The sequence below is a fragment of the Rhineura floridana genome, chromosome 6 (genome assembly GCF_030035675.1).
Source record: "Rhineura floridana isolate rRhiFlo1 chromosome 6, rRhiFlo1.hap2, whole genome shotgun sequence".
In the NCBI taxonomy this organism is placed as follows: Eukaryota; Metazoa; Chordata; class Lepidosauria; order Squamata; family Rhineuridae; genus Rhineura; species Rhineura floridana.
In genome coordinates, this window is record NC_084485.1 from 37,051,486 (window position 1) to 37,078,227 (window position 26,742).

General features: G+C 43.6%; 1 protein-coding gene across 1 annotated transcript in view; it reads right to left on the reverse strand.

The window, feature by feature from the left end:
* TOP1 (DNA topoisomerase I) overlaps window positions 1–16,019 on the reverse strand; it is a 134,672-nt gene extending 118,653 nt beyond the window's left edge. The window contains exon 1 of the mRNA XM_061631492.1: window positions 15,969–16,019. Within this exon, the coding sequence (XP_061487476.1) occupies window positions 15,969–16,004 (36 nt within the window). The 5' untranslated portion in view covers window positions 16,005–16,019. The remainder of the gene's footprint in view (window positions 1–15,968) is intronic.
* Between the last annotated feature and the right edge of the window lie 10,723 nt (window positions 16,020–26,742).

The window sequence follows — 26,742 nt, forward strand, 5'->3', positions numbered from 1 at the left end:
AACACAGCTGAACACAAGCCGCTCTGATTTCTGGTAATTTAGTTTTAGAAATTCTAAATCTTTTACAATGGAGGCTCATCATAATAAAGGCTTCGTTCATAGACAGGCCCAGCATGCTTCAAAATAACCCACTATATGCTACTAGTATCTGTTAGAGATGGTGTGGAATGAACATGGGAGTCCTCTGGTAATCCATATTCTGAAGTCTTGCATAGCTCAGATCCAGGGTCCCTTATCTCCTTACTTTCATCTACAGCACAGGTGGAGAACCTTTGGCCCTCCCGATGTTGCTGAACTACAACTCCTGTCAGCCTCACCAAGGATGCTAGTGGCCAGGGATGATGGGAGTTATAGTTCAGCAATGTCTGGAGGGCCAATGGTTCCACACACCTGATGCCACCCTGGGCTCCTACTGCGAGGAAGGATGGGATTTAAACCAAATAATAAATAAAATAAATCTAGACACTCAGTTTTGTCTGTGAGAGGAAGAGCAGGATCACACTTGCTGGTCCCACCTCCTTCATTGCATCCCTGTTGGCAATGATCCCAACCATCTATGTGTTATGAGGAAAGTTCTGGAGAAGGGAGAGTGCTGTACATATAGGCTTTCCACTTATTTAAAGCCCTGATTGCTCACTGGGGGGGGCAGTTGGTCTGAACACGCACCAATTTTGCACCAAGTAAACTGGTTACCACTTTAGTGCATTTCCAAGGTCAATTGAAGGTGCTGGTATTAATCCTTGAAAATGAATGGTTTGGGAGTGGCTTATCAAAAGGGCTTCACCTGCACAATCCTGTTCATCTATTAAGATCTACTACAGAGGACCTACTTGAGCATCCTCAAATAGGTTGGCATGGACAAAGGATAGGGCCTGTTTGGTGGTGGCCCCACAGCTATGGAACTCCCTTCCTATGGGACTATGAAAAGCCTCTTCCATACAGGCCTTCAACTCTGCCTTGAAGACTCATTTATTCCAGTCTGCCTTTCTTTGACAATGTTTTTGTGGCACTGATTTCTGAGACTTGGTGCTTCTTTACTACTCAACTTTGTTTTTTACCACTCAAACATATGTCAATTGACTCTCCTCTAGTTGTATGCTGTACCCAAAAAGGCATAATAGAAATACTTAAAATTTCAAAAATTAAAAACTAAGATATAATTAACCATCCTCAGGGCCGGTTCTAAAGGGCGGCCAGGTGGAGCACTGGCCAAGGGCCCCTGGGGCTATAGGGGCCCCTGGGCTCCCCTTCCGCAATCTGCGGCAGGATTGCTGCTGCAGATAGCAGGGCAGGAGCTTCAGAGCCGCCCGCCATTCCCCCGCTTCACCTAACTTTATCTCTGCTGTTTTTTGTGGCTGCGCGTACTGCATGCACAGGTTTGCCATCAATCAAGATGGCGGTTGAGGTTTCCTTAAAGGGCTGAAGCCTCTGCCGCCATCTTGGTTGATGGCAGCAATGCACGCACATGCAGGCGCGCTGCCAAAAAAACAGCACAGAGAAAGGTAAGTAGAGCAGGGGAATGGGGGGCAGCTTGGGATCTCCCACCCTGTGATCCACGGTACCAATCCTGCAGCGGATTGCAGGAGGGGAGTGCTGGGGCCTGAGGCAGGCTGGGGCCAGCCCTGACCATCCTATTATCTTTTCCCTTTTTCATAGGTATTGAATCTTTTGTATAGACCAGGAGGGGAACCTCGGGTCCAGGGCCAGGATATTGCCCTCCAGGCCTTTATATCTACCCCTCAGGACTATTCCTAAAGTCACACTCCTCACTAGTCTTATGCCACATCCCCCTTGAGTGCTTTTGCCTGGCTGAAATGTGTCCTCAAATTGTGATAATCTCTCTTACTTATCTTGATGGATGGAGGGGATGCATGTGTGTAAACCTCTGGCTTTTGCATGGCTGGAATGTAATCCATTGTGCCACCCACTTTTGCCTCTGGATCCACCCTCCACTGGCCCCAGAAAGGTGCCCATCAGGGAATGTGGCCCTCAAGCTGAAAAAGGTTCCCCACTCCTGGAATAGACTCAAGGCAAAGAATAAGATGGCGCCCCACTCCCTATTCCAAACAGACTGAGAATTGAACCTTACTTCAGAACTACTAAGTAAGCACTGTGGGCGGCAGGCTAGCTTAGAGGGTGCAGGACAGGCTGCATGGCACATATAGCTCTGTCTTCCAGAGAGGGCTCAGAAGGGATGAACTGGTGGGAGTTGGTGCCTATCTACATGCGCCAGCATCTGCCACCTGACGCAGCCACCCACTAAACCTAATGGTTGGGCTGGCCCTGAAGGGCTGAGACAGTTATGGCAAAGAGCTAAGCATTTTGGGTGCCAAGCTGATGGACAGATGTAATGGTGAGTTAAAAGAGCTGAAAGGCATTCAGGAGGAAATGAGGCAAAGGAGGAGAGCTTCTGCAGAGGTAATGAGGCTGGGTGCCCTTTTTAACTGCACTACCACAATGCTAGGGCTTAAGGAGATTACCACATCTGCACTGTACATTTAAAGCACTATTATACCACTGAAACAGTCATGGTTCCCCCCCCCAAGAATCCTGGGAACTGTCGTTTGTAAAGGGTACTGAAAGTTGTTAGGTGACCCCATTCCCCTTAAACAAGTCTCAGAGTTCCCTGAGAAGAGGGATTGACTGTTAAATTACTCTGACTCTTGGGAGAAAGCTATCGCTGTTTAAAGTGGAATAACAGTGCTTTAAATGTATGGTGTGGATGAAAATAAGCTGTAAAATTCATAATGGCCATGGCTCCCGTCTCTCTGCAAATCCTCCTTGCAATATGGAGCATCTAGCCATTTGTTTTTCATTTAGTGCTGTGTGTCAGACTTTAAAATATTCTTCACAACTATGAACATTTATTTTATTTATTTAAAGCATTTCTGCAATCTCCTTCAGTTTAAAACCTCCCAGGACAATATTAAGTAAAAGCAGGAGCAACTAATTAAAAACAACAACAGCAGACTGAACAAAGACCAGAGATGGCAGATGAAAACCAGCTAGGTAACCTGCTGGAAGGCCTGCCCAGGTGCAAAAGCTCAAAAGACATCCAACTCAGTGCCAGACAAAGAGAGTTTTCCCCAGGTGTTGTATTATAATGCAAAGGTCCACTCTATATGACTGGCACCGGTGGAGGATATCCTACCAATGCAAATACTAGCTCTAGAGAAGGGCATTCTTCAAGGACAGAGCAGGATACGAAAGGGTTAAACTCCCCTTCTATGTCTGCTTTGATCCCATGAATCCCCTCTCCCCCTCCCCATGATGCAATTTGCATTTTTTAAAAACCCACCCTTGAGGTTAGATGCAAAGACACATTTAACATCACATGTGGTTTGGCCCTCACAGGAGGGTCTCTGAAGGCCAAATTATAGCGTTGTTCATAACATCATTTACCCTTGTGGGCAGGACTTTCCTTGCAAAAACAGCCAGCACAGAGGGCCCACTTGGACTCTGGTGTGGGCAGGGGGAGAGGTCTGCAGACCCTTGACACGTGCTGCTGTCCTGATCTAGATTGGGGTAGCACCTAATGTTTTAATGGAGGAAAGCTCTCATATGAGGTTTATTTCCAATGCAAATTGCAGATGTGCCCCTCCCCAATGCAGATCAAAACCGCAGTGGAGGCAAAGGACTAATGCTCCCCCATTCTTGGGTCCCAATCCAGATCAGTGGCCATGCCCTGGCTATTTCTGCAAGAAAAAGATCCTGCCCTCAAGGACACCTCAAATAATTTGGCCCTAACCAAGCTCTCGGTGTTTGGCCAGGCACACAGTGATGCCTGCCCTCCTTCTAAAGTGGGGAGAAGTGCATAGATGAGATTTACAAGAATTCTTCCACCTAGATCATAGCTCAATCCCAAAGCCTCTTACCTTTAGCAGCAAAACATCATTGCACATGTATGGTCGTTGTTTTGCTCCTGAATGTGACAAGGAAGTGGGTCCCATGCTGGAATGAGGATCAACGCAGATCCCTTATTCCCATTCAGAAATGCACCAAACAATTGAACCGCTCATTGTGGCCCTACTCTATGGCATACTAAGGCCATGGGTTTATTTGGCTCTGGCTAGTGTGCACTTCCTGGGCCCAGCTAACCTCAGCAACTCCCTACTTTGCTTTGGATGTTGCTTTTCCCTTGCCCCTCCAGGTCCTGTCAAAGAAAGGTGGGCTATAGATGTAACACATATAAACATAATAAATCAAGGTTCTCTTCCTGCCTGTTTCTTTGTGCCACATCTTACATGCTACATCCAGATCTTGCACCAGCCTACATTGGTTTCCACTTGGCCACCTTTGGAGGCTGGTCAATTAGATCAAAGGAGGCACTGACCCATGAGCCTCAGTCTGCCCTTAGCCAGTCCCCCCAACTATTGGTTCTGGCCCCACCTTCTGTTGACCTCTCAGCCTTCTGCCCTACACGTCTCAGTGGGCATCAACCACATTCCAGCCAGTCTATTTTCTGCTGCTTTATTTTTTCTACTTCTGTGTAAGTCAAAAGGTTTAACCTCTACCTGGCTGTGATTCTATTATTCTGTTTACCTCCGTTTGTAAAAACAACGAGCCTTATAGTAGCACCTAACAAATTTATTACGGCATAAGCTTTCATGGACAAGAATCCATTTTGTCGGTCTAACATGCATCTGATGGCATGAACTCTAGTCCACAAAAGCTAATACCATAATAAGCTTGTTCATCTTTATGGTGCTGTAGAACTCCTTTTTGTTTTTGCTGCAAAGCAAACTAACATGGCCAGCCCTCTGGAAGTTGCTTCTTTACACTTCAGCCCTATACTCAACTACACACCCACAAGTGAGCCCAATACTGGATTCAGGATTTAGGGTCCCTTGGGCTTGGAACCCAAAGCGGGCCTCCCTAACCTGGAAGAGCTGAGATGTGCAAACTGATAATTCCCTTAGGCTCCATCTGATCTTCTTGGACACTCTGTGCAAAGTGGAAATGGCAGCACTGTTAGGGTAGTGGGCCCTCAGCTGGTCCCCTGGGACTCTGACAAATGCCCAACCTTGACACCCTCTAGAACCAACCTGAATAAGCCCCCATCAGAATGTAAAGAAACTGAGGATACATATTGGAATGCATTGGGTTGTATCCAAAGTAGTGTTACATCTTGGTCCCTGTCAGCGCAATAATTTCTGCTTGGGCAACAGGACTTTCCCCTTCCCCCCATCCCCTAAATCTGTTCTAGACCCTCTGGAGTAGATTGGGGAAGGGTGTGGGGCATATCGGAGGGAGCCTGCTGTACTGCAAGTAATCCTTGCACTGATGGGGCACATTTGTTTGATACCAACCACTGTTAGTAAAGTAGTGTGGTTTGGCTGACAAAACTCCTCATTTGACTCAGAACTCAACCAGATCCTATAAGAATCTGCTTTTATTTACTTGAACAGGACTCTGCCCTGGCACTGGCCTAATCTGATGTATTGGCTTTCTTTAATCTGAAGCTATCTGTTCTGCAGCACTTCACATCTATCACAATGTCTATCTCCCTGGTTTGCTAAATAGATGGTTTAGTATGCAGCTAGAGATGCAATGTGATATGTCAGGGGAATGCCTCTACTCTTCCTTCATAGAATGTTCATCTATGGGTGCTGCATGGAGTACACCTTTGTCACTGTACTCCTAAATCATTCCATAATGATGATGTTGTGTGTTCCAAGGCTATGTCAAGAGGCAAAGGAGGCAGGAAACAATTTTGCTTAATATTTGTGCATGTGTACTGGTAAAACTCACACTCTTTTCCATCCCTTTGTGGAGGGAGTAATTTTATTTATATATATATTTATTAAATTTATATTCCGCCCTTCCTCCCAGAAGGAGCCCAGGGCAGCAAACAAAAACACTAAAAGCATTTTAAAACATTTTTAAAATGAAACATCGTAAAAAAATGTATTAAAACAAAACATCGTAAAAACACTTAACATTTTTTTTAAAAGCTTTTTAAAAACAACTTAAAAAGCAGTTCCAGCACAAATGCAGACTGGGATAAGGTCTCTGCTTAAAAGGCTTGTGGAAAGAGGAAGGTCTTCCATCGATGCCGAAAAGATAACAGAGATGGCGCCTGTCAAATATTTAAGGGAAGTGAATTCCCAAGTGTCGGTGCCTCAACACTAAAAGTCCTCTTCCTATGTTGTATGGAATGGACCTTCTGATTATATTGGCCGGAGGCCCTCACCTGCAGAGTGCAGTGATCGACTGGGTATATAAGGGGTAAGACAATCTTTCAGGTATCCTGCTCCCAAGCTGCATAGGGCTTTGAAGACCAAAACTACAACCTTGAACTTGACCTGGTAGTTAATGGGCAGCCAGTGCAATTCTTTCAGCAGTGGGTTAACATGTTGGTGGCACCCTGCCCCAGTGATCAGTCAAGCCACCACATTTTGCACAAACTGCAGCTTCCGGACCAACCTCAAGGGCAGCCCCACATGAAATGCATTACAGTAATTCAGCCTGGGGGGTACCACTACATGGATAACAGTGGTCAGGCTATACAGATCCAGAAACAGCTGCAGCTGTCTTACCAGCCGAAGCTGGTAGAAGGCACTCGTAGCCACTGATGTCACCTGGGCCTCCAGTGACAAAGATGGATCCAGGAGCACCGCCAGACTACGAACCTGCTCTTTCAGAGGGAGTATGACCCCATCCAAAGCAGGCAATTAACCAATTATCCAAACTCGGGAACCACCAGTTCACAACGCTTCCATCTTGCTAGGATTCAGAGTCGGTTTATTGGCCCTCATCCAGTCCACTACCGAGTCCAGGCATTGGCCCGGGGCTTACACAGCCTCTCCCAATTTCAATATTACAGAGAAATAGAGCTGGGTATCAGCAGTGTACTGCTGACACCTTGCCCCAAATCTCCTGATGACCGCTCCCAAGGGCTTCATATAGATGTTAAACAGCATGGGAGACAAGATGGTACCCTGCAGCACCCCACAGCACAACTGCCCGGGGCCTTAAAAACAATCACCCTATGCTATTCTCTGAAAATGACTCTGGAGATAGGATCGGAACCACTTTAAAACAATGTCTCCAATATCCATCTCACCAAGTCAGCTCAGAAGGATACCATGGTCAGTGGTATCAAAAGCCACTGACAGATCAAATAAGAATAACAGGGTTGCACTCCCCCTATCCTTCTGCCAATCTTCCCCATTCTTCTCCATCAGGATGCCCAAGGTTGATTCAGTCCCATAATCAGGCCTGAACCTAGACTGGAATGGGTCAAGATAATCTGTTTTATCCAAGAGTACTTGAATTGCTGCTCTCAACAAATTTCCCTAAAAAGGGAGTATTTGCAACTGGGCAGTAGTTGTCACAAACCAATGGGTTCAGGGTGGGCTTTTTCAGGAGTGGTTGGATCACCACCTCTTTCAGGGCAGCTGGGCCCATTCCCTCCTGCAAAGACATGTTGACCAAACCCTGGATCCACTCAGTCATAAGCCAAGAAGGGCAAGGGTCGAGAGGACATGTTGCTGGCCGCATCCTAGTCCACGTCTTCAGGCTGCATCAACTGAAACCAATCCCAAGAAGTTGCAGCAGACATTGCACTGGACACCTCACTAGGGCTACAGTAGATTTAGATGGGGCATCAAGATTGCTACAGAGGCGAGCAACTTTACGCTCAAAGTGCCTTGCAAACAAGTCACAGTGGGCTTCCGAAAGGTCTAAAACTCCATTTCCTGGAGTTGTGTTAACAGACCCCTGACAATATGGAAAAGCTCCACTGGATGGCTATTTGAGGATGCGATGGTGGCAGATAAGTGGGCCTTCTTCGCCGTCCTCACTGCCACACAGTAGGTTCACTTATGATGTTTTACTCATGCCCGATCAGCCTCACTGCATGTCTTTCACCACTTGTGCTCTAGCTGTCATCCAGCCTGTTTAATTGTCCTTAGTACACTGGTGTACCAAGGTGCAAACCAGGCTTCACAATGCTGGAGAGGGCGCTCAGGGGCAACCGTGTTAAGAACCCAATGCATCTTGTTGTTCCACAGCATAACAAGGGCTTCAACATGGTCACCTGCTCTATCTACTGGGCTTTCAGGAATCCTGTGGATTCCATTACTGTCCAGGGTAGACCATCTTAATCTGTCCACCACTGCTGCAGGGGAGCATTGGAGCCATAAGTCTAAACTTCACCAGGAAGTGGTCTGACCACAACAATGGGGTGACATCCACCCCCCATCTCCAGACCACCCTTTCCTCCATCTGCAGCAAAAACTAAATCAAAGGTATGTCCTGCCCTGTATGCCAGACCAGTGACAGCTTGAGGCAATCCCATGGTCATCAGAGAATCCATGAAGTCCTGAGCCAGAACACTAGAGGCAGTCTAGTGAAATCACACTGGACTATTGTTCTGGGCTCCTCCGATACCACAGCTTAGATGGCCTCTACTAACTCAGTCAGAAAAGCCCGTGTGGGCATGGCTATACCTCCCTCTACCCATGATAACTAAAATTGAGGCAGCATCACCTATGTCCCTCCTTCCCAAGACTCCTTCTAAACACATATCAACAATAACAACAGCCCACCAACAAAATCTATCAGAACAGTTTCCCCAGTACACCTTTGAGAGAATTGGGAATTACTGGGACTACATCACCAATATCTTTCACACAGGGCACATCTACCCCCCCCATCTACCTGCCAGCCTTCTATCAATTGTAGACTCTCACTCTGAAGGCATCTGGCGACTTTCTGCTATCACAGTTCACTGCAGAGGCTCTCACCCAGGGCAAGAACCACACATGCGCCTTACACCCTCCCCCCAGCAATCTCCTCTAGATTGGTTAAAAAAAAATAGAAGAGGGTAGCACCCTCACCCTCAGGACTCCCCAAGGAGCTCCCCAAGGGATGACTCCTTTCATTAGCAACCCTGCGGTGGCAGACCCGCTGCCCAAGGCTGCCAGGCTTTTATGCCCCCGGACCCAGCCAGGAGCTGATGGAAGAGGCTGCAAGATTGATGGCAACCTCTCTCTGGATTCAGGGTCAGGCTGGGGGTCCCAGTCCTTACAGCACTTACCAGGGACCTTGGCTGTCTGAAGAGAGAGCAACCCAGGAGAGCAGGCAAGTAAGTAAGCAAGCACCCAGATGCTCAAATAGTCACTCCTAGGGCAGGTCTTCTCCAGTTTCCCAGTGCTACAGCTGTACTGTTTCAGAAACTGGTTTTCTTTGGATGAACACTTTCAGATTTTTTTATATCTGTATTGTTGCTTTGAATTTCTTGGGTATTTTGTATTTAATTATTGGAAATCACTTTGGGACACCACTGGTTCTGTGACACAATATATAATATTATAAAATAAAATAAGCTACTGGGTTCCTTTTTACCTGTGCCCTCAGTCTGAATTAGTGTTTCTAATAAGTATTTAAAGAAGAATAAAACTCACATTACAGATGTGTAGACTGAGGCTCAGAGAATAATTTCTTGTTTTTAGCTATCTAGTGAATTATGGGCCTGTAGAACCAATGTCACAGATCTAAGATGTCTTTGCATGAGTTTTATGAGTTTACACATGGCAACTAGGTGTAGCTACACAGTATCAGCACATACAAAGATCAATGGGTTCTACCCAATGAATGGCTATAATCATGAATCTCAGGCCCATAAAGACTTTTAATCATGAAGTGTAGAAAAGAATTGCCATACATACACTGCAAGAAAAAAGCATGTGGTTTCTCTGAAGATAATACCTCACATTATATGTGACATCAGGTGTGGGGTATGTATTACGTGGGGCAGGTACTGAATCGCCTACATGAAAGAGTTCCTCGTGGGGAACTCAATCATAGCCAATCCTTGCAGCAAGGAGGCTCAAAGACACCACCGTCAACTGATGGGCAGCACCTTCAAGCCTGCTGATTGGCAGTGCTTCAAAACACCAAGGGCTCTTTGTGACATCATGCAAATCACAGGTGGGCAGCCCCATGAGGGCTAGGGGAGATAAAGATCTGGCCCATTGACCAGATTAGGTTTCCATCCCTGGAAATAGAGGACTGTTTTCTGACACCCCTTCAGAGACACACCTTTGTATTGTAGCTCACATGGCCACATGATCAAGGTCATCCAATATCAACGAGGATCAAACTTGCTCACTCTGCTCATTCATTCTTGTTAATTCTTGTTAATTGTGGAGGAAACTCCTTGGCATAAGGAGTGTGCATCAGCCAAGTGCTTAAACTAAACTGTTTTGAAAAGCAAATAAGGTTTTGTCTGGACTACCTGGAAATTGACTCAATTAAGGCAATGATTTTACCTAATCCTTTCAGGATGGCACTCATCTTCTCTCTGAAGCCAGGTAGGAGAACTTGGTGCCCTCCAAATGTTGGACTACATCTCTCACCATCCCTATCCATTGGCTGTGCTGGGTGATACTGATGAGAGCTGGAGGCCAACAACATCTAGAGCAGCCTTTCCCAACCAGTGTGCCTCCAGAAGTTGTTGGACCACAACTCCCATCAGCCTCAGCCAGCATTGCCAATTGCTGAGGCTGATGGGAGTTGTGGTCCAACAACATCTGGAGGCACACCAGTTGGGAAAGGCTGATCTAGAGGGCCACAGGTCTCCACCCATTTTAAAGAACTCGTGCAAAAATGTGTAGGGAAACATTAGAGTACTAGTGGATGGGACTAAAGGTCTGTCTAGCACCAGTATCCAGTTTCTTGCAGTGGCTAACTAGATGCCCCTAGGAAGTTTGGAAGCAGGTCACAAAGTCAATTGCCCTCCCCCTTTTTTTTTTAATCCCCAGGCAATCGGTATTTGCTAGAATTATGCCTCTGAGCATGGTTTTTATATAGCAAGGGTGGGAAATGTCTGGCCTGGGGCTCAAATACTACCCTCCAGGCCTTTGTATCTGGCCACTGGAGCTCTCCCCAGACCACACCCCTCATTGACCCTGCTTTGCACCTTCCTTGAGTGTTTTTGCCTGGCTGGATTGTCTTTGAACTCTGATTATTCCTCCTGCTTCTCTATACAGAGGATGAAGATGAGTGTGTGCAGCTACTAGACAACTCTAAAACTCACATTCTTTGTTCTGCCTCTGGTCCTGCCCACCACTGGCATGTAGACCCCGAAGGTTGCCCAGAAGGGAATGTGACCCTCAGACTGAAAAATGTTCCCTATCCCTACTATATAGCCATGATGGCCGATAGCAGTTGGTAGACTTAGCCTTCGTGAATTTATCCTACCCTCCCCACTTTACACCTACCAAAGCTAGTGACCATCGCTATACTTTGTGGCAGTGAATTCCATATAATGACAAAGCTATTGAGGTATATTAAACTGAAATGCAACCACAGGTTCTTTTGGAACAGTTTCCCCCCCAAAAAAACCTGACGCAAACACCCAAAAAACTTCCACCATCCCGTGATCTGAGCTTGATGACATAATTTTGAACCAGTTATGTTCTAAGTTATAGAAGAGTATGAACCCATGTGTCAGTTTGCATTGCAATCCGAGACCATATTTGACTCCGTGATGCAAAAAAAAAAATGTGGTTTTATCACCATAGAACATCCTAAGATATTGATGTTCCATCTAAACTGGCTATTTCAATTACAAAGATCAGCATAGAGAAGATGGTAATAGTCAAGCGTGATTACGACCACTTACATGCCAAGACTACTAATGCCCATTAAGATAAAAGAGGATATTCCCACATCATATTTCTGTTACATTTCTGTAGCTTTTGCTGACTCATCAAGGCAACAGCATAGGATGAGCATTTAATTAAGTCCAGGTTATAGCTTTGGGGGGAAAGGGGGAGGAAATGGAATCATAAATAGAGTCTTTCCTGAAATACCACCTTTTCCAGGAAGCCTTTGATCGAAACTAAGCAAAAGTGCATGTAATTGAAGTAACTGCACACTCTTCTGCAATTTACCCATGCTTCGATCCCCCCTTCCTCTGTTGTTTTCCTGTGCCTATTTTAAGATTGCAAGCCTCTTGGGTAGGAACCTGTCAAACCTGTATGTGTATAGTTGTAAAAGAGAATTTATATAATGAAAAATCCACTGCAATATGGAGTTCTGGAAAAAAAATCTTGTTTACAATTGATTTGGGTGTCCACCCCCTGGTGCCCCCCCCATCTCTCCAAGACAGTGATGGGGAACCTTTTCAGCTGAAGCACCTTCATAGGCAACTTTTCAGTGGTTGCATGCTAGTGGTGAGCAGGGGAAGAGACAAAAGTGGGCGGAGCAATGGATGCAACACTTCCCTTTGTACAGTAGGCTACTTTATAACCGTACAGAAGTCAAGAGGTTTCTATGCACCTCTACACATAAATACACACACCCCTCTTCATCCATGCAGCAAGAGACATTATCATAGTTCAAGGACACATTCCAGATCACAGAAAAGGGCTGCCAAGGGGTAGTAGTGGCCTGGGGACAATTCCTGAGGGCCACATAAAGAGTCCTGGAGGGTCACATTCAGCTCCCAGACCTGAGGTTCTCTGCCCTGTTCTAAGATCTTGATAGGTGGTGGTTGTTGTTGTTGTTGTTAATAATAATAATAATAATACTATTAATACTACTACTAATAATAATAATAGAAATGTGTCATTTGTAAAGGCTTCGTGACTGATATATTTGATCTTTACAGAAATATTCATAATAACATGCACATTCAAAGTGCTTCATGAGCAAACTTAAGACAAGATGGAAATATTGTTGCTTGGCTGATCCTGGAATAGGTATACTAGTATACAACACTTAACTGGATATATTCTTGGCCAAGATCTAAATCCTTTTTGCTAAAAGAAAAGGGGGGAAATGGCTGTGTACTGGGCCCAGAAAATCCTGTTGGCACACTTCAAAGTTGGGAGTCCAACAATATATGTTAGATACAGGTTCGCCACCCCTTGTCTAAAGATTGTGTTGTTGGTGCTTCAAGGGCAAACAGCCTGGATTCTACATAGGCTTGTGCAAGTGTGTATGCGCATGTGTCTTCAGAGAATAAGCATTTATTTGGAGGGGAGATGAAGGATTGCTCTGGAATAATTTTACATCCTTTGTCAACTTCAGCTTGGCACCAACCATCTAAGAATGTATTATAGCATACTGCATTACTACCACTAGTAAGTAAGATAGCTCTGTGGTCAAACTGTTTGATGGTTCCATGGTTCATAGCAATTCTCAAAGGGCACCTTTAATTACTAAAATGCAGTATAATCCTATGTAATTACAAGTTTGAGATTAATAGCTAATATTGGCTAGACTACACAAAATTTGTTCCAACAGCAGGCTAGCATCCCTTCTGTGAGGATGAGTCAGAAAAAAGAAATGACATGAAACGTGGGAGGGGTGAAAACAAGAGATGTTGATGTGTCCTCATTGAATTAAGTAGCATTTACTAGGTTGTATAAATCTCTCCCAGGCATTTTACTTTATAATGAATTGGATGGTACAGTCTTTGTCCAATAGGTGTAAATACCTTAGTGTAATGGTTAGAGTGTCCAACGAGGGCTTCAGAGACCTAGGCTCAAACCCCTGCTCAGCTGTGGAGTGATCTCAAGCCAGTGACTCTATCAGTCTAATGTACCCCACATGGTTATTGAGGATAAAGTGGACATGCAGGGAAGAACCATGCATGCCATCCTTGAAGTTGTGGAACAGTCTCCCCGATGAGGTGCACTTGGCGCCGACATTGTTATCCTTTCGGCGCCAAGTTAAAACCTTCTTCTTTTCCAAGGCTTTTAATTTAATTTAATTCAGTTTTAAAATCTGCTGTAATTGTTTTAGATTTTTTTTTATCTTTTGTACTCTTGTTGTATATTATTGGATTCTATTGTATATATCTGTTTGCTTTTTGTTCACCACCCAGAGAGCTATGCTAGTCGGGCGGTATAAAAATTTAATAAATAAATAAATAAATAAATAAACAAGTCTGGAGGAAAAGCAGAATATCATGGGACAGATAAATAAACAGGAATATTTAAACATGCCTTCAGGCCCAGCACCAACAGGTGGCCAGGTTGGGCACTGGCTGAGGGCCCCTGGCGCTGGGCAGGTGTAGCTCCCACTCTGTGCTCCATGATCTGATACTGATGTGGATCACAGAGCAACAGCCACCCTCCCACCCTTGTATACCCTTGTATAGCGGGCTGGCTATACAACTTCCTATGGTGCTGCATCAGCACACTTTGTGCACATGCTTGCCATCACCCAAGATGGCGGCAGAGGTGTCCACGCACACCCTGCCATTTTGAGTAATGGCGGATGTGCTCGTGCTGTGTGCATTCTAGGACTCTTCCAACTGCAACAGCAGCACAGAGGCAGGACAGAGAACAGGAAGCACCTAAACAGGGATGGGCACCCACAGATTGTGAAGGGCGGAAGCTCCCTAAGGGAAAAGAACTGGCCCATACATTTGGAAGTTCTTGAAGGAAATGCACATGAAATAAAATCAGGATAGAAACAAGCACCATGAAAAACAGATATGGTACTGACCTCCAAAGCCACCAATCAACTGAACAAGAAATATGCAGTCCTAGTCTCCTGACCCAAGCAACAAGCGAAAGTCAGTGTGGTGTAATGGTAAGAATGTCAGTCTGGGACCTGGGAGATCAGGGTTCAAATCCTCACTCAGCCATGGAGCTCCCTGGATGGCCTTGGGCCAGTCACATCTCCTATCCTACACCACAGGGTTGTTATGAGAATAAAATGGAGAGGGAGAAAACTGCGTACACCCCCCTGAGCTTGGAAGAAAGGTGAGATTTAAAATAAATAAAAATGCCAGAAAGGAGCCTGTCCTCCCACTACAACTGTATGCATATCTTAGGGATGGTAGCCTTACTTACACTGTGAGAATCACTGCTTTTCTGCCACTAGGGCTACCACTTGAATTTCTGTGAGTTTCTGAAATAACATCTGCCAGTTTCACTTCTCTTTTCTGGTCAGTTTTACTTTATGTAAGGGGCTTGTGCAGCCTTCTTCAACCTGGTGCCTTCTGGCTCTTTTGGACTACAAATCCCATCAGCTGCAGCCTGAGTCACCATGTGCTGGTTGAGGCTGATAGGTGTTCTAGTCCAAAACAGTTAGAGGGCACCAGGCTGGCAAAGTTTTGCTAGCACAATGTTTGACATTGCCAAATGCATTTGGTTTAAATATCAGAAACTGGGTAGCACTCATATTTCTAAAAGGAGAGATTGTGAACTCCCAACTTCTAGAAACCCCTTATTACAATATGCACTTGGGCTGGAAGGTGTTATTCAATGTATTCAATACTGAGAGAGAAAAAACACTTTTCACATGTTCAAGGAAATTCACCTCTTTATTATTATTTTACCTAGCCATATGTTCCAATGCAGAGTCCTGGCGTTCATACTAGTCCAAATTCCAACTTTGGAATTAGGTTTCCAAAATTAATCATTTGTAAATCAGCATTAAGGTCTTTCCTTCTTTTGCTTTCTATACAACTTCTGTTTCCCCCTACATGGTATCTACTTAGACAATTTCTATAATGTCTAATATATAAAAATATTTCTAAGCAGCTTACAGAAAACTAAAACAGACAGCTGAAACAAATGTTACAAAAGTATACAATGTCACATATTTAAATGTGACATTAATACAAATTACTAATAAATTTAAACCAATTATCAGTTCTTTCTCCTTCTGACATACCTTCCCTCTCAGCTTCCTGGCTCTCACCCAGGACTCCATGCAGCCATCCTGGCTCTCACTCAGAGCCCAAACACAACTCACTACCCCCCAAATCTCACAACGTAGAGGGTTTCCAAAAACTGCCATCATCATCCTAGTCTCTCAATCTAGGCTTGTTTTTATGGGCAGGCACCAAGGTGGATGGAGTTTCCTCAGGTTGCCCATGTGTCCCATTCAGCACTCAATCAGCTACACTGCACACACCTGGTTCCAGGCTATAGCAGGTTTAGTTTTGTGTTTCCCAGGGCCTCCAAGGATGACAAATAGGACATTCCTCCACTCACATTTCTTTCTCTGGCCTCTGCACACCTCTTCTCCATTAAGACTAGGGTTGCCAGGTTCTTGGCCTGAGACTGATCCCGTATCTTTAGGAGACAAGAAAGTCAGCCAAGTGCAGGTGTTCTTGCAACCCTGTAATGGGAAAAACCACAAGGGGGCATAACTTTTAAAGATACAGAAGACCTCTTAGAGGCCAGGCCTGGCAACCAAGAGGTTTTCTGTATCTTTAAAAGTTGTGCAGGTGGGAGGGAGAATGCCACCTTGTGGTTTTTCCCATTACAGGGTTGCAAGAGCACCTGCACTTGGCTGACTTTCTCTTCTCCTAAAGATATGGGATCAGTCTCAGGCCATGAACCTGGCAACCCTAATTAAGATCCAGTAGTGGGGTGGTACAGGAGTCACTCGCTTCACAAACTGAAGCTGGATTAGCTCAGGAAAGACAGCCCCTTGCACCTACTAGGCCTCTGACCCTCTGCCTGGAAACATAATTAGTCTGATTCTATTTGTTGGAGATTAAAGAGAGATCAGCTGTCCTGTAAGATCTCAACAGTGAATAGTACAAAACTAGAATTGTTTTATTGCTGATCTCAAAAATACACACACACTCTACAACAACAATACCAATGCTTGTGAAGCAGTGCTTAGAGGTGGCAATGAGCTGGATGTGGGCCAATAAATCCTGAAAAGGCAGAGGTGTTATGTGTCCTAAGTTCTTGAGTCCCAGAGATGTGGAGAGAGTCTGTCCTGGATGGGGTTGTACTCCTCTGGAAGGATGAGGTCTGTAACCTGGGGGTGCTCTCAGATTCAGCCTTGTCACTGGAGGCTCAGGTGGCCTTGGTGGCTAGGAGTGCCCTTTCCCAGCTCCAGCTGGTTCACCAGCTCTGCTCCCTTTTAGACAGAGATGACTAAGCAACTGTACACCGTGCTCTGATAACTTCCAGACTGGATTGTTACAATATGCTATGTATGGGGCTGCCCTTGAAGATGACTCAGAAACTTCAACTGGTCCAAAACGCAGTGGCCAGATTACTGGCTGGGAATCCATTTAGATCTCCTATAACCCCTGTTTTAAAACAGGTTCATTGGCTGCCAGTCTGGGCCCAAGTTACAGTGCTCATGCTAGCGTTTAAAGTCCTACACAATGTAGGCCCCAAATATTTGAAAAACTGCCTCCACCAAAGAACCCCTCGGGTGTTGAGAACAGCAGAGGCTGTCTTGGTAGTGTACAATGGAGATGCCAGACACACCTCTGTGGGGAGGGAATTCCACAACTTAGGGGCTGCTGTAAAGAATGCCCTCACCCCAACTTCTGAAAGTGGCGAAACTACCAAGAGGGCTCCATTATGGTTCCACCAGAAGAATCCTGGGAACTGTAATTTGTTAAAGGTACCAACAGCTGTTAAAGACCTCTCATAGAGCTACACTTCCCAGCACCCTTAACAAACTACAGTTCCCAGGATTGTTGGTGTGTGAGGGGGAAGTCATGATATGGATGTGACCATAGATTACTCTTCTGTTTTTTTCCCCACACACTGCAGCTTGGGTAGTTTTGACTGGCAGTCTTAGGAACCAATAGAGGGAATCCTGATTCATGAACTGCTTGCCTCCTAAGGGGTGGGAGACTTTAAAAAAACAGAAAATGTGCATGATGTAGAGCCCTCAGTAGAGCGATTGGCTTGACTCACTTATCCGACTCCTGTGAAAAACTGTTTTGTTGAGGCTAAAATGTTTTACATTTTAAGTTAGGTGGTTAAACTCTTTCCTTAGATCCCTGCAAAATGTAGCAAAGGTCACTTGAATCTTCAGCTGTGTCCTCCAAGCCCTGTGTCATACGTTTAAAGACAAAGCTGTTCATCTGTGGTGTTTTACTGCCACTGAGCTCACCCATTTGTCAAGGAGCACAGACATCGTGACCATGGGCTTTGATTTTTGACGAGCGAATTTATGCCACTATAGATGCAAACAGCTCTCCTGACAAGTTATCAACACAGCGGCATGTCACAACCTCCAGTGAACACAATGGAAACGTTCCCACTGACATCAAAGGACAGTGGATCAAAATCATGGCATGCACTAAACCGCTTGCCATGAAGCATAGAGTGTTCACTGATACTTGCTGAAATTCACATTCTCAACTATGAGAGGCTTTAACCAAGCTGTAAAAATGCTATAAAGAGGTGACAAAATGACTGTATAAACGGTCAAAATAAAATACAATTATATCAGTTCATGTCAATTCTATTGTATTTCTTTCAGCCATAACAAAAAGCAGCAAATTAAAATGACAAAACCAATTAATAAAACCAGTCAAGAAAGATTAAGCCAAGCCATTTGTGATACAAGCACATTAAGTACCCTAAGAGGACCTATCATATATCCTTGAAACAAGTACTTAAGTAATTAAGCTTGTAATCAGATAGTGCTTGATAATAAGTACCCAGATTGTCACTGACATGTAAATCACCAACAGTTTGTAGATGCCAAAATGACCTTGTAATGAAGAAAAATGACTAATAAATAAAATAAATAAAATGATAGATCGATATTGTAAAGATTGTATACCAATAATTTTCAATATAGAAAAAAACACAGTAAGGAAGAAATCCTATAAGCACTTCCCTGGAAGAAAGTTTCATGGAGGGTCACTTCTGAATAGGCATATACAAGATTATACTGTAAAGAGTATAACTGAATGAATATGATCACAAACATAAAAACAAACAAAGTTGAGGGGGTATAAATATAGAATTCTTAAGTCATACTTAGACCCACTGAAATCAATGGACTTACATAAGTAATGACTGACTTATTTCAATGAGTCTTAAGAACATGAGAAGAGCCCCGTTGGATCAGACCAATGGAATGGCCCATCTAGTTTGGCATCCTCCTCTCACAGTGGCCAGCCTATGATGCCTATGGGTGGCCTGAAAGCAGGTTTTGAATGCAAGAGCTCATTCCCCCCTTGTGATTCTGAGTAACTGGCATAAATAGGCATACTGCCTCCAACATCTTCTCTGAGATGACTTATAGTGCAATTCTAATTATGTCTACTCAGAAGTAAGCCCTATATTGAATCCAATGGGGCTTACTCCAGGTAAGTGGGGTTAAGGTTGCAACCTTAGTCAGATACTATGCCTTATGTCTATAATTACATGCATGGTTGGCATTATACAGTTCAATATACAGTTCAAAATGGCCATCCTGAACCAGAGCATGGCATGTTGAAAAAAGTGGACAGAAGGGAGTTACTACAATGGCTTTCAAGTTACAGTGCACTTGATCAACATTCTCTGAATCAGCCCAGAAGGAAAAATACTTAATAAACTTCCTTATTGAAGATTTTCTTGCACTGAGAAAAAATTGCTGCAGTGTTGTTGTTCTTGTTGTTGTTTTCATCATTATTAAAGTATTTCTATTCCACTTTTCTATCAGCAGGATACTCAGCATGGCTAAAATTACAAAAATGAAAACAGTAAAACATAGCAAATCAGCGAATACATAACATTAGCAATAACAAACCTGTTTATCTAGGCATTCCCTTGATCACTTGAACCAAGTCTGTTATAATTGGATTGTTTTCTTGTGTGTTTTAATTAGGAAGGTTTATATTTTAATGTTTTAATGGGATTTTATTGATTGATTGATTGATTGATACCCTGCCCTATCTTCCCAGCAGGAGCCCAGGGCAGCAATTGTTTTATTGTACATTTTAATTATGGATCTTTATCTCTTAATGTCTGTATAATTGGCTTTTATACTTTAGAAAGCATGTTTGGGCGTTGAGTGGTATATAAATAAATAAATAATAATAAACCACAAGCATGAAAAGCTGCAGTAAAACGATTTAGAAGAATGAGTAGCAGCAGTTTGACGACATACACCACAGCGACAAATAACAGGCAGCTAAATGCACCATATTCCAAATGCCTTTTGGAATAAGAGTGTGTTTACTCTCTGCCAGAGAGTTACACAAAGCCACTTTGAAGGTGCGCTCCCAGCACCAGTCAGCCTACCAGTTACCACTACTCTTCACTCCCCTTTCCCACAGGGCACTGCCTTTTAGCTCCCAGGCTCCAACCCTCACCTCATGGTCTGCACTTAGTAACGTGGTTATTTATCAAACTTTATAGCCTACCTTCCTCCACTAAGGGTACCTAGGGCCACTTTCACACCATTTATTCTATTATTGTTCCACTTTAATTAGTCATGGCTTTTCCAAAAGAACCCTGGGAAGGAAGCTGAGAGTTGTTAGGAGTCTCCTATTCCCTTCAAAGAGTTACAATTCCCAGCGTTCTCTGGGAAGAGGGACTGACTGGTATAATAGGAGTTTCTTAACAACTCTCAGCCCCTGCACAAACTATACTTCCCAGGATTCTTTGGGGGAAGCCATTACTGATTACAGTGGAATAATAGTGGAATGAATGTCAGGTGTGAATGTGGCCTACGTACCCATAGTGGAGGAAGGCAGGCTATAAAATATAAATAACTACATGTTACCATAACATACTATGACAGTCAGTATGGTGTAGTGGTTAAGGTTGGACTGGGACATGGGAGACCAGGGTTCAAATCCCAGCTGAGTCATGAAGCTTGATGGGTGGCCTTGGGCTGGTCATTGTCTCTCAGTCTAACCTACCTTACAGGGTTGCTGTGAGGATAAAGATGGAAAGGGAGAACCATGTTTGGATGCCATCTTGAGCTCTTTGGAGGAAAGGTGGGATATATATGTAATAATAAATAATATGTGATTGATTGATTGATTGATTAATAGCCTTCTTTCTTGCTGTGAAAACTGCACTCACACTCCAGGGTCAGCTGATATTTTAGTTATGTGGTTAGTGAAAATGTATCATTTTGGTCATACAAGGCAATAGGATTCACATGTCTCTGAGAAGCGCAAAGGTCTGCATGCTTGGCATGCCAGCTCAGTCTCTGGCATCACCCATGCTTTATTCCCCCACCTTAGGAGGTATGTGTATTACATCTCTCAGGTTGGAAATCTCAAGTGTGTTTCTGAGTAGTGTGTGAGCTGACCTTCCCTCTCCCCTTCTTTCCCCTATTGATTCAATCACTCAGCTTCCAGACTTTTCTCCACTCGTCCATTGTTCCCTTTATTAGGTCAACAGCACACCCCATCCCCCCCTCCTCCCTCATTCAGCTAATTCTATGCAGGCCACCATCCATCCCCTTTATGCATCTCAGACGCTAAGTGCTGAGCAATGGGGAAACGATCCTAACCTTTGTGCAGAGGGAGCAGAGGGGAGGTGTGTGTGGGAAGGCTTCAGCGTGCAGTCTGCTTCATGTGTGAATGTGTGGCAGGTTATTAATATTAATCAGGACTGAAAGCTAGCTGGTGGAAGAAGGGGATAAACAGGTGCATTTATGTGAAGGCCAGCCTGCAGGTCTTTGCAGGTATCCCACGGAACTGGTAATAGTAATCCTGACTTGTCTCTCTGTGAAAATCAGGAACAAGGTCCCCGATGTTAAGCAGCCACGCCAGGGTATAACACTAATAAGTGAATTCTGTTCTCTGTGCAGCAGGCTAGGGAGTCTGAATAAATTTCTCTGGCCTCCCACACAACTTCCTTCTGTGCCAGTTTCTGTCAACCAGCAAATTCTTGCAAACCTGAGGATGGCAGCATACTATGCCTCTGACACAGCGTTCTTTGGGTGCATCAAAAGGAGAGACTCAGGCTTAACTCTGACCCTATTTAACACCCTATTTAAAATGTGAAAGGTAGGCTGCTAATTCGAGTTCTGAACCTCCTGGACTGAAGCACTCTCATTTGGCATGGATTTCTCAAATACAGCAAGAGAATCTGCTCTTGCACTCTGCAAACATGAACCCATATGACTAATCTGACTGATGTGAAAGTCTCTGGATCAGCTCCATTATTGTCTGTATATATTTTGCCATCTCCTACAGAAATGAGAGGTGTTATTCTATTCTGTGAAATTTATTCCCAAGTAAGGCCCCATCTGCACTATAGGTTAAAGCAGTATTATACCACTTTAAACAGTCACAGCTTCCCCCAAAGAATCCTGGGAAGTGCAGTTTGATAAGGATGCTGAGAGTAGGGTTGCCATATTCCAGTTCCACAAATCTGGGTATTTGTGTATTATGTAAATATTCACTAATAGGCAAAAAACCTTGCGGTTTAAGAACATACCTATAGCCAACAGATATTTCTATCCAACTTTAAAAAGCAGGGAAATTGGGCAGCTATAGTGAATGCACCGGGGAGCAGGAGACCTGACCTCCTCTCTGAGATATTGTACTGCCCTACAAATTTGTCAAAATGTAAACACAATTTGGGTTGGTCTTTCACAGTCCAATGCACTTGCTGTGTAGCTTGGAAGAATTTGGTAACATGTGCCTCTGATCATATGGTGAATGGTGGCAACGCCATCTCCAAAGATAATTATATTTTGGTATGTTTGTTGGAGTTCTTACTTTGCTTCTTTCCTGTGTTACTAATGTTTCTACAGAGAATCTAAACTAGAAAATTTTATTTTCCTCATTATTCATCCTAGAAATCTGTGTCAAATTTATTTTCATTCATTTCAAAGTCTTTTTACTGGTCAATGTCATATGATAGTGAATACAGCCTTTTGTGTTTCAAATTGGAGGTTATGTTCTGTTTCTATTTTGGGTGCATTAACAGTTGAATCTGAAACTGCAGTTTGATGTAAAATCAGACTGATTCCAATATGTTGCTCCTTCAGCAATGACTCTAGCTGTTGGAAAAAAGAGGATGCATGTATTCAGCCTGCTATGTTTAAACTACTTTATTTAAGGCAAGGTGTTCATGATCAATTAAAAACATAGAGCACAGCTAGAATTTTGCTAGAATGTATTTCACCTCCCACTGTTTTATCTTGTGCAAATTGAGACACTTCTGAGGTCCACTGGAGACTATTCTGCAGAAGTCAGTGCCATTATTCCACAATTATGTTTGGAGTTTTTTTAGTGTAAATTTAGCAAAGTGTTGCTGTACTTCACATATTTGTAGAAATAAAAGCAAAAGAAAATGATTTCCTATAGGAAACTTCACTAAAATTGCAGAGTAAATCAGACATATTTAAAGTGACCATCTGAACTATATCAACTGTCTTAATAATGTTGCTTCCTCCCTGCTAAAACACGATCAGCACAGCACATGTCTTCTTTTTATTATTTGGGCTGATTGCAGGTGTTGCCACCACTCACTATATGTTCAGAGGCACGTTACCAAATTTTTCCAAGCTACACAGCAAGTGGATTGGACTGTGAAAGACCAACCCAAATTGTGTTTGCATTTTGACAACTTTGATAGGAGGGAGGAGAGAGGAGAAGGGATGGTAGGTTTGGTCATTTGCATACTTTTTTAGTTCAATGGGATTTATTTCTGTGCAATCATGTTTGAAAATGGAAATGGACTGCCTTAAAGTCGACCGGACTTATGGTGACCCTTTGAATAGGGTTTTCATGGTAAATGGTATTCAGATGTGATTTTACCGTTGCCTTCCTCTGAGGCTGAGAGGCAGTGACTGGCCCAAGGTCACCCATTGAGCTTCATGGCTGTGTGGAGATTCGAACCCTGGTTTCCCAGGTCATAGTCCAACAGTGACCTGTGGGAGGGGCAGGGAGAGGGAGGAGAGGAGATTGGGTGGGTGGGCACTGGGCAGAGGGGAAGCCCCCTTCCTTTCCAAAAGGAAAACATTGTGAACAGTATAATTGCTTTTCAGCATTTCTTCCACCTTTTTATTCTACAGAAGGCACATGTAGCCTCCCACTAGGGTTGCCAGGTTCAGGGCCTGAGACTGATCCTGTATCCTTAGGAGAAGAGAATGTCAGCTAAGTGCAGGTGTTCTTGCAACCCTGTAATGGGAAAAACCACAAGGTGGAATTCTCCCTTCCCCCTGCACAACTTTTAAAGATACAGAAGACCTATTGGAGGCTGGGCCTCGCAACCAAGAGGTCTTCTGTATCTGTAAAAGTTGTGCAGGGGGAAGGGAGAATTCCACTTTGTGGTTTTTCCCATTACAATGTTGCAAGAACACCTGCATTTGGCTGACTTTCTCTTCTCCTAAAGGTACAGGATCAGTCTCAGGCCCTGAACCTGGCAACCCTACTTCCCACCCAAATTTAAAACAAAGCTGTCCCTGGCCACATCCACACCAGGCCTCTATTACACTTTGGATAATCATTATTTATTTATTCATTTATTTTATTTATATACTGCCTCATAGCTGAAGCTCTCTGGGCGGTTTACAATAACTAAAAACATTAAAAACAAATATACAAATTTAAAAGCACATCTTTTAAAAACAATTTAAAACACAATTTAAAACAATTTATCATGGCTTCTCTCAAAGCCATGGCTCAAAGCCAATCATGGCTTCTCTCAAAGAATCCTGGGAAGTGTAGTTAGTGAAGGCTGCTTAGAGTTGCTAGGAGACGCCCTGTTCCCCTCATAGACCTTCAATTAGACTGGCTGACTGTTAAACCATTCTCTCAGGGGAATAGGAGTCTCCTCTCAGCACCCTTCACAAACTACACTTCCCAGGATTCTTTGAGGGAAGCCATGACTGTCTCAAGTGAAATCAAAGTCTGGTGTGGGTGTGGCCCCCTGATTAGCCAAGCCGCTGTGAGGCTTTTAGAACACTGACAGTTGGATCTTACTGAGCATGTCCCGCATTATCATTGGCTTCAAGCCAAAATTTCTTAAATTAATTAAAAATCAGCTAGGCATTTTTTAAACTTTTAAACTGCAGAAGATGAAGGTCAGAGTATGGGGCAAGGTTAGTATTAGGATTGCAGGTACTCTGTGAACATGGATGATTTTTAATGAATTTCAACAGATTATGAGAACTCTGACAGAAAAGTCCAAAAGGGCTCTGGGGTTTCTCTCTCTCTTTTTAGACTTTGTACTCTCTATTCTCTCTGACTGTTTTGTGTATCGCCATGAAAATTGAGAGGGTTGTTAAGCAAGCATTTCTGAGTTCAGGACCGTAAGTTTGGTAAGGTATTAGTTTGAAATGAGCTTATGGGAAGCATCAGAATGGCATGGGGGGTATTTTCAATTTAACATTGCAGAATGTGAAAAATCCTTGCTGGCTATAGTATACAGCCACTCTTGTGGCTTTATAATTTGATAATTGTGCAAATTAAGCATATTAAAGATTGCATTGTGCAGTTGTTTTGGGGTTTTTTGCCACTAAAACTAAGGGAGGATGTGAGGAATTTTAATTTTTGTAAAAACTTACATTTTCAGCCTTAAGTGCTTAGACTCTAGTTTCCAACACTATGGAATATTTATTTATTAAGAGGATTTATATCCTGCCCTTCCACTGTTAAAGACAGAGGTCAGGGCAAAAAGGCAGCAAGGCATCAATTAAAAGCAATATTGTGACTGAAAAGTGGCCTGTACCAACAATTAGGAAATGTGAAATGAACACACCACTACAAATTGTAACACAGATAGAAATCAAGATTTCAATATTATCACTTCAGTCAATCATTTTATCTAAAGACAGTAGTGTCTAGCATGTGAGAAGTGTCTTTAGTACACTGATTCACATACCAGATCAGGGAGAGGGGAAATGCAGCCTTCTATGATAAAGGCTGGAACTTAATGGAGACTTGAATGCTGGCACCTCTTTTTTTAAAAGAAAAGAAAATATGCAGTGAATTCCATAGACCTGGCAAGCTGTGCTAGCATTAGACAGGGCAGTTGTTCCATTCCTATTGGTCCCAAGTGGGAAATATATATTCAGTGGAATATGTATATTGTATACACACATCCATCCATCCCTGGGGAGGGAATGGAGTAGGGTGATCTTTGGTGGGGAGATGCCTTCCAGTCATTTTGAAGAAAGATATGTATTAAAAATGTTTTAGCCTTTTCTGAATTACTGAACAGAGACTCTGCTGGGTAACAGGGTGAGTGAGGCTGCATTCCAATGCAACTTTACTTGGGAGTAAGCACCAATTAATAGGGTGGGGGCAGGGCCAAAAAATGCAAATGCTAATACCTCAGCCTTTTCTACAGAGAGATTTGCTTTCATATCTTATATTTGTTCAAAGGAGGAAGCATTTGGTGGGTTCAAACCCCTTTATTCCATCCTCCATGATGGCAGGCAGGCACTCCTATTGCATTCACCACTTAAGACACATACTCTGAGACACAGAGGCAATTGAGATGAAGGCTGATTCTCCTTGCTTACTCAACCAGAAAGTCTATGGATAAGGGGTGGAACTGCACTTGATGATCAAGTGAGCATGTGCAGTTTTCTAAACTGCTAGATTCTGCATATGCAATAGGCAGGCAGACTAAAATTCTCGATTTTTCCAGGACAGCTGTGGTATCCCTCATTGGCTAAGAGCAATGGAAAGTGGGAGTAGGCTTTTTTCTAACAAAATGGGCAAAACATTGCCTCCACATTTTGCCTTGTATCTCTGGATCCACAAGGGCTAGAGACTTGCTTTTTTTAAAATGAAAGCTGAGAATCCAGGCCACCTAATGAGCTAAGCAGTCACTGGGTAGCATGGCTAGAATTTGGGTAAAATCCAGCTAACTGGGCAATATGGAAACCCTAGCTGAGAGTTGTTATGGAAGACCTTCTTCCCCTCACAGCTACAATTTCCAGAGTGGTTAACCATGATTGTTTTAGGGCAGCCGTGACTGTTTACAGGGGTGTGATACTACTTTAAATGGGTAGATGGGGCCTAAGAGTGTAGATGATCACAGTCCATTTGCTAGATAAAGAGGAGCACTGACTGAAGTCTTACTGTGT